Source organism: Alosa sapidissima, chromosome 10 (genome assembly GCF_018492685.1).
Source record: "Alosa sapidissima isolate fAloSap1 chromosome 10, fAloSap1.pri, whole genome shotgun sequence".
In the NCBI taxonomy this organism is placed as follows: Eukaryota; Metazoa; Chordata; class Actinopteri; order Clupeiformes; family Clupeidae; genus Alosa; species Alosa sapidissima.
The window spans coordinates 6,128,929-6,142,143 of NC_055966.1; the positions used below are offsets into that span (position 1 = coordinate 6,128,929).

A 13,215-nucleotide genomic window follows, 5' to 3' on the forward strand; every position below is an offset into this window, starting at 1 on the left:
CATTTCTCAACACAGGACTTTCCACTCTCTCCCCTCCCTCGCCGCATGGTGTGCACCATGTTGCAATGGCCCCGCAGGACTTTGTTTACAAATCAGTGTTCTGGTGTGCTCTGTTTTCCCTTATTCCATGCCTCCGTCACACTTGGCTCCCGACCCAAGTGTTGCAGTCTCACTGATTTCCCACTCAAGCTGCACAGCTTCTCATGGAGAGAGGGGGGGGGGGGGGGAGAAAGAGGGAGGGAGGGAGGGAGGGAGGGGACAAAAAGAGAGGCAGGGGGTTTGATAGAGAGACAGAGGGAGAGGAAGACGTGTGGACACTACATAAAGTTTTGCAAGAAACAGGGAGCTGTCACTGTAAGCCTGACTGAGTTACAAGAAAGGAGAACAAATTGACTGTCTAGCGAACACAAAGCTCGTATCACAGCCTGGACTTGCACTGACTTGATCTTTCATAGTGTTCCACTGCCTTGGCTCTGGGGAGAGAGGTGCACCAAACAGCATTGACTGGCTGGTCTCTCCGTGGATTAAAACAAACTCCTCTCCTTTTTCACGTCTGTTGATTGCAAAAAGCCAGCGGTTTGCAGCAGTGATTTATCCCAGTCTGAGGCCATGGAGGAGTCTGAACATTATACATCACTGCATGAGTTTACCGAGGATCTCTCGCCCAGAGGTAACAAGCCTATTCTCTACACGTCCACTACAGGTAGGCTAAAGTGCCAGCATGGATTGCATGCATACTGCTATTTACAGTAATAGATTTTTATAACAGTGATTGGCAGCCTAGAGTTAATGAAAGCAGGTCTGTTTTATGGTTTCGGTGGAAAATGAGTTTGGCTTTGAATTAGTATGCCATCCATGATGGTTATAGAGTAAAACAAGACATATTACCATTCATCAGTTTGCTGTTTGTATCCCTGCCTGGTGTTTAGAACCTGGATAATAGCTCAATTTTGGCACCTTGTGTTGATGATAATGGACTTTGTCATAGTGCCATAAAGAACTCTATTATAAGTCAAAGAATTAAGAACATTAACATTTTTGACTGCCATCATTATGATACTGTTCCTCAGGTCAGTGAAAAGAGAAGTGTCAGTCAGTGAGTTTAAGTCTGGTGTGTCTAATCAGGTACCTCTGGGGTGAAGAGGGGGGCAGAGTGCCTGCGTGGTCAGAGAGCCCTGCTGGTGTTCACTGTGTTACTGGCATCACTATGTGCCAATATAGCACTGGGTGTACTACGTAAGTAAATGATTATATCCTCCTGCCTTTACTAGATCTCTTCTGTCCTCGTAGTGCATATAGTGATTCACAGGGACATTGTTAGGCCTATTTTGGGGGGCTGAAGCCACCCTAAGATGATCAAAAGCTCCCCTAAAAATATATATAGTAATAATATGCATCCAAATTCACACCCATTATTATGACCGCCGCGCAGCGAAGCGGCGGTCATATAGGTTTAGTCAGATTTTTTTTTTTTTTTTTTTTTTTTTTTCGCATGTCCAAATTTCCATCAAGGATTCCCGGGACACTGAAAGACTGGGGTAGACGAAACTTGGTGGGCATGTAACCCCATATGGATAGCATGGAACCATCGTTTTTCGTTTTGATCTGTAGCCCCCCCGCTGGACTGCACCCCCGAAAGGAGGGTAGGGCAGACACAGTTTTCTGTGAATATCTTGAGAACCGTAAGGTTTAGGAGGTCCACCTTTTTTTTGTATGTTGGTCTTAAGGGGGCATGTCAACCCATCCCATTACCACTTATTTCATGTATAGCGCCACCTAGTTAAAAATTAAAAAGCAAACAATTAGGTGTTTTCACCACAATATCTCTGGCTGACATGGTCAAAACTGCACGAAATTGAAAGTGTAGGATCATTATGACACCCTCCGAATGCATGCCAAGTTTTGTGAACTTTCGTTCATGGGGGGCCTTACAATAAAATAATTTATGTGTACATTTAGTGACCGTACACCAACAAGGATTCCCGGGACACTGAAAGACCGGGGTACAGGAAACTTTGGTGGGCATGTAACCCCACATGGATAGCATGGAACCATCGGTTTTCGTTTTGATCTGTAGCCCCCCCGCTGTACTGGACCCCCCGAAAGGAGGGTAGGGCAGACACAGTTTTCTGTGAATATCTTGAGAACCGTAGGGCCTAGGATGACCAATTTTTTCCGTATGTTTGCCTCCAGGGGTCATGTTAACCCATTCCATGTGCACACATGTGCATAAACACCACCCTCCCCCCCCCATGCTGGGCCCCCCGAACCGCAAAAAAAACAGTTTTTCCTAAATAACTACCTGAACCCACATCAACCTGGCCCATAATCACTCATTTGTGATTTGCACCCCCCCCCCCCCCCCCCCCCCCCCCGGGGTAAAAAATGAAAATGCAATATTATTCTGCTTTAATCGCCCCTATCTTCAGTTAAGATGTTCAGAACTGCACCAAATTTTATGTGTATGATTGACCTGGCATTCTCTGGATTCTTCTCAGAATTTCATCCATGGGGGGGTCTAAAAAAATTAGGTTATGTGTACATTTAGTGACTGTACACTCATTGGCCTGTAGATGGGCACACATATACACATGCACACACACACAGGCACCCACATACTATCGGTATTAGAACTGCCGATACATAATTACAAATTCAGTAGGATTAAAAGAAAGCCAAAATAAATATTCATCATCATCATCATGGCTGCATTTTCAGTATTGGCGATAAGTAGTCGTTTGTCCACTAGATGGCGCATCGTTGCAGTGAGACGTAATTTTGTTGGAAGTTAAAAGTGGGTTGGAAAAACAATGGACGCTTCCTACAAGGACTGTAATTTACAGCAGCGAACATCTAATAAGGATAGGACGATGTTCACATGAAGTGTAATTCCCATTTCTTCTTGAAGCCGAAATAAATCTGAGGATGTTTATCGGACATGCTTGGTTTTTACTGCAGGTACGTTAATCTTGTAATATCAATAAGGACCTAGGTAATGTTACCGTTAGCGTTGGTTGAGTGATGGAGGCCAATTTGATTGATTGCATTTGTAGAAAACTATAAATGCAGTTATACCAAGCAAATTGATAGCAGCACTGTTTGTATCTTTCGACTGACATTTATTGCACGTGCTACAAAATCATTCTGTGCAATGGAAGATTTACCAACGTTACACCGGTCTGATACAGTTTTGCCTATACATGCGTGAGACTGAGACGCCTGTTTATTTTGTTTTAAGTGCGTGCAGGATGTGAGAGGGGAATCGATGTGCTTTGATTCCAGCTTGGTAGTTGTAGTCTGTGAAATTAAAAAGCACGTGTGTGTGAAGTATCCAAACAATGACACCTTCATTTCATTATGGTTGCTTTAGCAACACACCTTAAGCTACTGTGTAGTGGGTCCCATTTAGAAGTGGCTACTTCATTCGCGCTTTCCTTGACTCATGGAGCTGCGTGAATTTTATTACAACTTTTCGCCACGATATGGCAGTTTAAGTCCGCTTGATACTGTAAGGCGTAAGCCGTTGGTTTCCAAAGGAGATTTTATTTGTGTCGCCAGCATAGCCTATTGACAATTTATGTTGTAAATAGGCCTACCTTATAATCCTACCTGTAGCTTAGGGAAGCTAACAGCTTTCTATTAGGATCTAGTTTGTTAGTTACAGTTTTGTCATAACTCCCTGATGCATTTTTGCATTTAGAATAGCCAGAGCGTGTATATCTCAATCGGAAAATTAAACAATATCGGGTGCCTATGGACTAGGCTGGGTGAACCCAGCCTGATCTGCCCGCTATTTATTTTTTGATTTCTTAAAAGATTGAGCTTGGTCTGATGAAAGCCAGACTAGCCATGGACCTCAGTTACACAATGCAAGGGAACATGAATCAGCCTATATTTGCACGAACAATAACGGACAAAAGCTCTTCAACTTTGGCCCGTTAAAATGTGTATGAACAGTCTAGCGACGCATTTCATCAAGGCCCATTTGGACATGTCAGTTATTTGCACCACTGGTTAGATTACTACTGTACTACTGTTACTTAATTTGTGCATTAACAATAACGTTTCAGACTAATGTTACTTAATTTGTGCATTGACAATAAAATATTACATGAACTAAAGATGACTAAAATCTTATGTAGAAGAAGAAACATTCACAAAAAATCCATCCATCCAAAAATGACCTTTTGTTTTTGATAGCTGTTGAAAACGGCATGGAACTGACAGAGATGTTTTTGTTTATAAATACATAAAAAAAAAAAAAATAAAAAAAAAAATAACATTATGCTGATACCTTTTGCTTTTCCCAAATACAATGTAGCCTACAGGTGTAAGTGACCTTTCATCAATCCAGTTGCAATGGATGAACTGTGATGAACTGCCCTACTTGTGATTGTTTAGAGATTTTAAAGGTTTTATAACAATGCTACATCTTCTTTGGCTATTCTACAATCTATTAACCTATTCAGCACCAGTAGGCTACTTTCTGTGCAGCCGCACACACACACTCAGGCATGCCAAACAAGCATACACAACAGTTTCAAGAGTGGGGGATGGAGTAAAATATGGAGACAAATTGAAGTGTGATTCATTTTCGCAGAACGGCTGTACAGGACTGAGCGGCGGTCATATTTTGTACCGCTATGCGGTACATCTAGTTCCCTGTTGAATTGCTCACTTGTCACGCATTGAATTAATAGTTATGACGCATAAATTGTCATTCTGCACACAGCTTCCGTCCATCCCCATCCATTACTCTCGGTGATCTCACGAACGTTTCCCTTAACACATGGCAAACCATATATCAGAATCAGCAGACCTTACCGGACATGAAGTATTTTTCCTTGAAATAAAGGCTGACATAAGATGAAAGCATGATCACATCATACTTCCCCAGATAGGCTATGGGTAGCCTATACTGTCTTGAAAACGATATGGCCTAGCATGTGAAGAGCTGTTTTTCAAAACGCTATAACCGATTTTTGGAAACATTAACCCTTCAATGTTTGCGCAAAGAAAATGATGCTATTTATTATTTCATCAAAAAAAAAACTCACTGAAGAAGAACAGGCCAACGAACCCTTCTTCTTTTTCGGTGAGGTTTTTTTTTTGTCAGTTTGCAAACGGAGTGCATTACTACCATCTGTTGGACTGAGGTGTAGGCCTAATGGCAAATGTACCCTGTAGCCTCGTTCTGGCCGCCGGGTGAATAAGGCGAATAGGTAGGCTATCATGCACACACCACCCGTTTCAACGCACCCCCTAACAGAAATTGGTTCCAACAGTTGAGAAGGTTGTTACCTCATTATTGAATGACGAAGAATGAATTGCCTTGTTGTCTATTTGTCTAGACATTTGCTACCACAACGACCACGTATTTGTAAGGAATAGCTCTGTTGGATGTAGGGTCTGGGAATTTACCATAGGCACTGCTCAATCCAAGGGGCGGGATAAACGGTTGTCTTTCAAATTTCCTCTGCACGCAATAGGATAGCGCTACAACTCATGAGTTCCATGCATTTTCCCACCAGCAGAGCTGGCTAGTTGATCAAGCTTTTGCCATTTAAAAAAAACTTAACTTGAGTCGCATTTAAAGACCGCTGTTCGCCAGCAGCAGCGTCCATCTTTGTTTTCAAGTAGCAGGAAATTCACGCGGAACCGTCGCCGACTCTATACACGATGTGATTGGTCTGATAGAAGTTTCATTTTTCCAGCTCGCAAGCCAACGGAGAGTTGCTAGACTACCCTGGCTGCAAATTACATTTGCTGCCGCTAGGGTGCGTCTAGATTTCTGGGCTACTGTTGGTTCCCTTGTGGTAAGATCTTTTGATTGTTGTAGCTGACCCACAGCAGTGCTAACTAATGCAATTGCATTGGTCTATCTATGCAATTGCAGTCCCAAAGCTAACGTTAGTTGAGTAGGCTGCCAGGCTGCATTTAACAGTTAAATGCTGAATAGCCTATTTTTAAGAAGCAAATGGAAATAACGAAATTGATATGCTGGCCGAATCCCAGTACTTATAAATCAAGCAAGGGGCTGCAAGACACTGTCTGGCGGGCCGGGAGTTTTAGACCACTGGCCTAAACTATCTCACAGTTTTTCTTGATGCATTTATCACAGTTTTTCTTTGGTGCATTTATCGAATCCTGATTAACATTTGCACAATCTGAGAAGAATGATCTGAGAAATGTGCCAAAGCGAAAGAGAAAAACTGTAACACTAATTTAACACTCCCCCAGAAAACAAGCTGCACAGAGCAGGGCAGATATGTCAAAACGTTAAAAACAAAATTAGATGGATTTCTGGAAACAGCCTACTCCCGCACATGGTGGAGACATGTGGTGTATTTTTCAGAATTTGTGTTTTTCAGTTGAGACGCTAATAAAAATTTGTTTCTTGCAAATAGCAATATAATATAATATCATATAATGTGCAATTGACGACCAACCAACACCCCCAGGGCCGTTTTTGTCCCAGTCTGTCACTGAATGGTGTAGAACCATAGATTTGTTCAGTTCATAACTAGGTTAGTTTTATAACTTAAACCAATATTTTCCCACAATATTCAAATTTTTTTTTAAATACCTAGGACTTGACCTCGCTGTCCTCAATGGCAGTGTTTCCCAAACGTTTTTTCTGGGGACCCACTTTTTAAAAATGACAGACCATCGCCATGCGCCTATGACGCAAATTGAATAGCCATGCCCGCTATACGGATGTCTGCTTTAGTTGACAGCATGGTAACCATAGACATACTATACTATATATGTATATTATGTCTATGATGGTAACTAGATTTTAATCGGTCAACGGAAGCTGTCCGTTAACGTTCATGCTGATTCATGTCCGTTAATGTTCATGCGGATTCATGTTTTGCAACTGCGAGGTCCATAGCAGGCGCCCCACAGAAATGTTTCCTTTTGCGAGTGAGATGCACGCTGCCCCCTCTGCGACGCGTTCGCCACCAGTTTCAGAGCTATTCTAGGGCCGTCACTGTGGTAAACAAACTATATCCTAATAGAAAACGGATAGCTTTCCTGGTTAAATGGTATAAACTAGGCCTATTACACAACATAAATTGTGCTGGCGACCCAAATAAAATCTCCTGCGACCCATCCGTGGGTCGCGACCCAGTCTTTGGGAACCAATGCTCTATGGTAGATACAGACATGATTATACCGGTATATCCTTCAATTCATTGAAATCCTTTTAAGGTATGATACAACTACAACCCTAGGGGCTAAATTTTTACCTACAACCCTAAGCCCCCCCTGTATTTCAATAGTGACTTCCCTGGTGATTCAGCATGTTTCTCTCACACTCTTACTCATTGCTTACTCTTATTTAAATGCTATGTCAAAACAATGAAGCATTTGTGTGTGTGTGTGTGTGTGTGTGTGTTTCAACAGTGCTCAACAGACCTCATGTAGATACATCAGGATCTGAAATGCCGGGTCAGGATGCAAATGATTTGTCGCCGGTGTTAAAACTGAACTCCCTGCAGACCCGATACAATCGCCTGTGCAAGGACTACTCAGCATTGGGAGACAGCTGCTCCAAGACAGGTGAATGGACCAAAAGAATGCATTTGTGATACGACCAGCGACCAGTAAGATTACCATCTGTGAAAAATCAATGAAGCAACTCAGTCGTATATCAAGATATGGTTGTCCTTTCCCACTCTTTCTCCATTCTCCGTCTATTCTACACACTGACCATGACTCTCTCCTCACTCATCTACTTGTCTTTTCACTCTTGATTGCTCTGCTGACTGTCGCTATCTCTTCTCCCATGTGGCCTTGCAGTGAGGAAATGCAGACCTTGTCCAGAGGACTGGCTGCATTTGGAGGATAAGTGTTACTACTTCAGCGGTGATAAAATGGACTGGGAGAAGAGCCGGGACAGCTGTGAAGATATGGGCAGTCATTTAGCCATCTTGTACACTCACAAGCAACATGTGAGTAGGCTACATGAGTACCTGAGCGCAATACAAACCGTCACTCTGATTTCACGGAGTCATGACAGGTCCATCATCCAACAGCCACAAACTCCTGCATTTATTTGAATTTTGAAAGTTACGTGTGTGAATGACAATACAGGCTAATGACAACAGATCTACTGTGATTTGATATATTTGATGCGCCAACAACATAATGGTAGAATGTACGATTGATTAAGTTTGATGATATTTCAACAGTCAGACCACTCCTGTTGTCCCTTGAATTGTTTATGGATTAGTCCAAGCCACTGTATTTGTTTCCTATTTATAGAGCCAGGGCTGTACAGTTTTCTGAGTGCACATACAAAAACAGACAGATAGTGTGCAGTGAAGGGCAATTCACTAAATAAATTATATAGTAAATATAGTCCCAGGATTGGTCATGATTGGAATCAGAGTGACTGACATGAGAATACTTTTATTATGGTAAACTCAGATTGATGACACATGATGCAGAACACATAAACTTGACAACTGCTTTGTAAACACATGATAACAAGCACCAAGCCATAGCCTACAAGGGCATATGTACATTTGGTATGAATGCCACAACATTTTGCCATAATATGTATTCTATACATCTGAGTTTTGAATTGCAGAAAAACTTCAAACACATTTAAGAAATCCACATCTACAAATGTATGGTGAGGTAGGCCTATGTGTGTTCTTGAAAACATTAAGGGCACTAAGGTATGATTTTGAGACCTGCGACTCCTTTACTTTTAGGACTTGCTGGAGGTAGAAGCGAAGAAGATTGGAGGCTTTGATTATCACTTTTGGATCGGTTTGTCAGACCGTGAGACAGAAGGAATCTGGAAATGGGTGGACAATAAGATTGTAAATGACACGTATGTATATCACTCAATACCTCAACATGAACTTCTTCATTGAACTGTTGATAGAGAGAGTTGATGAAACAAAGGAAATATGCAGATCAGAAGGCATGTAAAATCTTGAGTAATTAGTGATTTTACAACCCTAATTCAAGTGTTTAATGTGATTTGAGTAGGTGTTTGACTGATATCAGTTAACCCCAAACTGAAAGAGCTTTCCACTCCATAAGGCTAGTGTTAGTAGTGTACAGTATGCCATTGATGTGTTAGACATTGAATTGTTTTTTGTTGCTGAAAGCTATGTGCTGTCTCCTGCAGGTATTGGAACCACTGGGAGTCTGAACCAAATAACCACCTCTCGGGGGGTATCCATGGAGAAGACTGTGCAGTTCTGGACTCCCACTCCAAGTCCTGGTTTGATGTGCCCTGCGATCATATCTACAAGCGCATCTGTCAGATGGATGCTTTTGACATTGATTGAAGCTGACTGAATGACAACCCTTTCTTTCTGTGTTCCTGACAGAAAAATATACTGTAATTCTGGTACTTTAGGTTTTTTTTATTGTTTGTAAGAATAAAATTTCTTCGACTGATTTTGTGCTCAGCGAAAACATCATTTAGTGGAATCTCCTTGTTGAAGACAGTTCAAAAACCAAAAACAAAGGAGCTTTTGAATTAACAGTTAGATTATGTGTTCTATTTTTGTAGGTGTTCCACCATGGCTTATGTAATTAATTACTCATTCTAATTAATAATTAATTATGACTAATTCACAATCACAACTCTGATTTTCATACATCACAGTATATCTATTCCAAAACAAATGCACACATGTGAATAGAAACTTGAGTTATCATCAGGGTCAGTTCTAGCCTACTATATTTGGGTGGGCTAGTAGAAATTTTGGGTGGGCAACATAGCAAAGTGGTCAAATTGACATTAACACAAAAACACAAACACAAAAAAATCAGTACTACCTAGCTTGAGTTGCTGCAGCCAAAAGCCACGGATGGGCAATATTTCTGATACATGTATTTAAAATAAGTATTTCAAATACAAAATAGTATTTTGTCGTTTGTATTTTATTTTGTTGAAGAGGCTTCATATTTTGTATCAAAATACAAAACTAAACTAAACTAAAATAATAAAGGTGTGTATTTTGGTGCTGTTTTAGTAATTTGCCCAGACTTGTTGTGATCATAATATTGAGATTCAGGAAGATGATCAATGAGAAACTTGCAGGTTGCTCACACACATACACTGCCTCTGATACCAACCTCAAGTTTCTTGGAAACTTTAATGATCAGTTTTTCAACTTTAGTCATCCAATCGAAATGGAACCAGTTATGTGGTAGCCAACATTGCAATCTGGGCATGCATTGACAATGTCAGAGACTTGTCTCCACTTTGTACCACTTGACAAGTTCAGTTGTCATTTTTTGAGTGCATCCCAGTATTTGGACTATGAGATGTAACAGGCAGGTCAGCACAGTCTCAAACACTGTCTCAAACACTGTCCACTTAATCAACACAGTCAGTGTACTGATGAAGGAATATATTAAATAGACAGATATGAAAGGTTTGCAAAGTGATATCATGCTCCATTTAAACTGCTGCAACTTGAGCAAGGTAGCACTGATTGTTTTCAGGTTTTTTTTCTCGTACCAACAGTACTCAGTGACTTTGAGAAACAGAGATCTACGTGAAAAATGGCCTTTAAGGCATCAGGAGGGGTGTTTAGTCTACCTAACACATACATAAGCTTACTGCACAACTACCAGCTAGCTAGCTACAGTACCACTACACTCAACACTAACTCATGTACATCCAAGCTGGGTTTGAGGCTGCACACTGCGAAGATGCACAACTGAAAAAAACATTTCTTGACTTAGTTTGGGTGGGCAAGACAATGCTTGGGTGGGTTTAGCCCACCCTGACCCCTGCCTAGAGCCAACCTTGGTTATCATCATGCAAATATGCCATTTTACATGTTGCTGATTCAAAGAGAGCACATTTTTTAGATTTAATTAGAAGGATTCAGCAACACAAATGATCTGAATCCGTCTGTCAGAAAAACATGAATTACACATGTCCTGCATAACTAGAGTGTGTGGTAAAGGATGGCAGAGGCTCGGGGTATATATGTGATATCTCTCCAAATGCCTTCTCCAATCCATTCAATATTTCAGGAACCTCAGGCTCACTATTACGAGCACTGACTTTATATTTCAGCCAGAATCTCCAGCTCAACTCTCTCTTTAACCTTTGAATTTTGTGGGTCACCACTTCAATCAAATTGTGTGTGTGTGTGTGTGGTTGTGTGTGTGTGTGTGTGTGTGTGTGTGTGTGTGTGTGTATCTAAGTGGGTATGTCTGAATGTGTGTCTGTGTGTGTCTGAGTGAGTGTTTGTGTGTGTGTAGGCGTGTGTGCTGATTTTATTTGAACGACTCAATAAAAGGGGGTATACCTTTCTCTGCACAAAGACAAATGTATGAAACTCAAGATGCAGCAAAACTAAGAAGAAAAGGCTAAAAGTGTATATTTATGCATCAGACAAATCCTACATGTTTTCACTTCTTTTTTGCCTGCTGGGGTCTCGACTGTGGATGTTATTATTCTGTGAAGCAGAGTGAACAGGAGAACCTTCAGTCAGATTCTCCTTTGTGCTCTTTTAAACCTTGCTGAGTTATAGTCAAATAGCCATCATTTGTGACTTCCTTTATTAATGGCATTACATTATGCAACATGCATTATCTAACGATTTCGTCTCTTTTTTAGAGGTACAGTAAATTTTCTACACATATCAGCCTCTGGACTCCTCCTCTCTTTCTCTCTCAGAGGGATTAGTTCAGTGCAGAAACATAAATTCACGTTTTTAAAACAAGACCAAGCAAGTGTGTTTTTCTACTCCCCTGTAACCTTTCTCTAAACTACTGAAAATGTAATTCTGCCATTGGTGCCCAAAGGCAATGTCTGCCACCAGTCATGATTCTGAAGACTGTGTGTGTGTGTGTGTGTTTGTGTGGCATCATATTTACCTATATGAATCCAGACATGCATAGCCTATGTGTCTATCTTTATTCCACTGATGTGACACATTTGTACAAGTGTACATTTTATAATAGTGTAGCCTATAGGCTATTGTGTGTGATTGGGAGTACATGCTCTGCATTACTGAGCTATGTGTATTTTATAATTCATCTCTGATCATGCAAAGACACTCAGGAAAATATGCATAATAAAAAATGAAAAAATCTTAAACATTTAAAGTGTACCTCTTTGCAGTGCATGGTTATATTGTATTTATGCCTACCCATTTGTACGAGTCGTCACAAAGGAAAAACGTTTTAAACATTCATTGCTAAACCCCTGAACAAACCATAACAGATTTTAGTTTTATTGGACTCTGAATACCCCAGAGGCTGACTCATACTTTGCATTTCACTGTGCTCTTTTCCAGGGTATAATCTGTGGATGGAATTGAAGTTCTCATCCAAACATTTCTTTTATTCCTGAAATGGAGGAGCCGGTCGGTCGTCTATGTCCATCCACACAAAAAAACCCTCTAAGATATGAGAGCCAGCAGGAGGTCATGGTAACGCTGGAATTCAAATATTCAATCACTGCATTACTGATAGCTACCACTGTGTGCCACATACCAACCTGGACCTGCATCAACAGACCATAAAAAATTGATCAGAAAGACTCGAAGGAAGACAGCAGCTACAAAAGGAGTTATAATCCTTATTTTGAAAATGTTCACAAGAAGCTTTTTGTTCACAACACTCTCTCTGCGCTGTTCTACAGTCACTCAAAAATAATACACAGGCTTTCTGTAGTGAGATGTATTCCTCTCTCAAAACCATTAAGCACATTGCTGAACTGCTTCAATTTTCACCATACAGTTTTTCCTTAATCCCCCTCATCCTTCACTCCCTTGCCTTCTGTCTTCTCATTTCTATTCTTTGGTTGTGTAGAGCCTCTATCTGTTCCATGAAAAAATAAAAAAATAAAAAAAATAAAGGAGATGCGGGAAACAAACTGTATTGCCCCACATTTCCCAAATAGCTTGGCATTGCAATCACATTATACCAATTAACGAAAGAGGTATCCCATAGAAAATCCTGTGCTCAGTGTGCTGATCCTAAATGAGCAGTGGGGACTGACACTTGCTAGTTCAGGAAGGCAATAAACAGACTGTGGACTGATGCCAGATACATTTCACAACATGGGGATAGTAAAACAAGCACAGGGCATCTTTCAAGGACAGAACTGCAGTCAAAATGGCAAACCTACTGGATGTGACACTAGAGGGAGTTGAAGATTGGCATGCAGTGATATTAAACATGTGTGTGTGTGTGTGTGTGTGTGTGTGTGTGTGT

At 40.9% G+C, this 13,215-nt stretch overlaps 1 protein-coding gene across 2 annotated transcripts; it reads left to right on the plus strand.

Annotated features, from left to right (window-relative positions):
* Window positions 1–302: 302 nt before the first annotated feature.
* Window positions 303–9,426, plus strand: si:ch73-86n18.1 (uncharacterized protein LOC564061 homolog). Of its 2 annotated transcripts, none has more exons than XM_042107748.1 (6): window positions 303–670; window positions 1,126–1,236; window positions 7,411–7,566; window positions 7,807–7,958; window positions 8,727–8,848; window positions 9,152–9,426. In XM_042107748.1, exons 1-6 carry the CDS (start codon window positions 610–612, stop codon window positions 9,312–9,314), a joined length of 765 nt encoding a protein of 254 aa, XP_041963682.1. In that variant the 5' UTR covers window positions 303–609; the 3' UTR covers window positions 9,315–9,426. The 2 variants fall into 2 exon arrangements, with proteins under 2 accessions (XP_041963682.1, XP_041963681.1); XM_042107747.1 differs by having other exon boundaries at window positions 304–703.
* Window positions 9,427–13,215: the final 3,789 nt, after the last annotated feature.

Coding starts and splice junctions, on each gene's coding strand:
- si:ch73-86n18.1 (XM_042107747.1), top strand. CDS start 610: ATGGAGGAGTCTGAACATTATACATCACTGCATGAGTTTACCGAGGAT. Junction 1,237..7,410: donor TATAGCACTGGGTGTACTAC/GTAAGTAAATGA, acceptor GTGTTTCAACAG/TGCTCAACAGACCTCATGTA. Junction 7,959..8,726: donor TGTACACTCACAAGCAACAT/GTGAGTAGGCTA, acceptor CTTTACTTTTAG/GACTTGCTGGAGGTAGAAGC.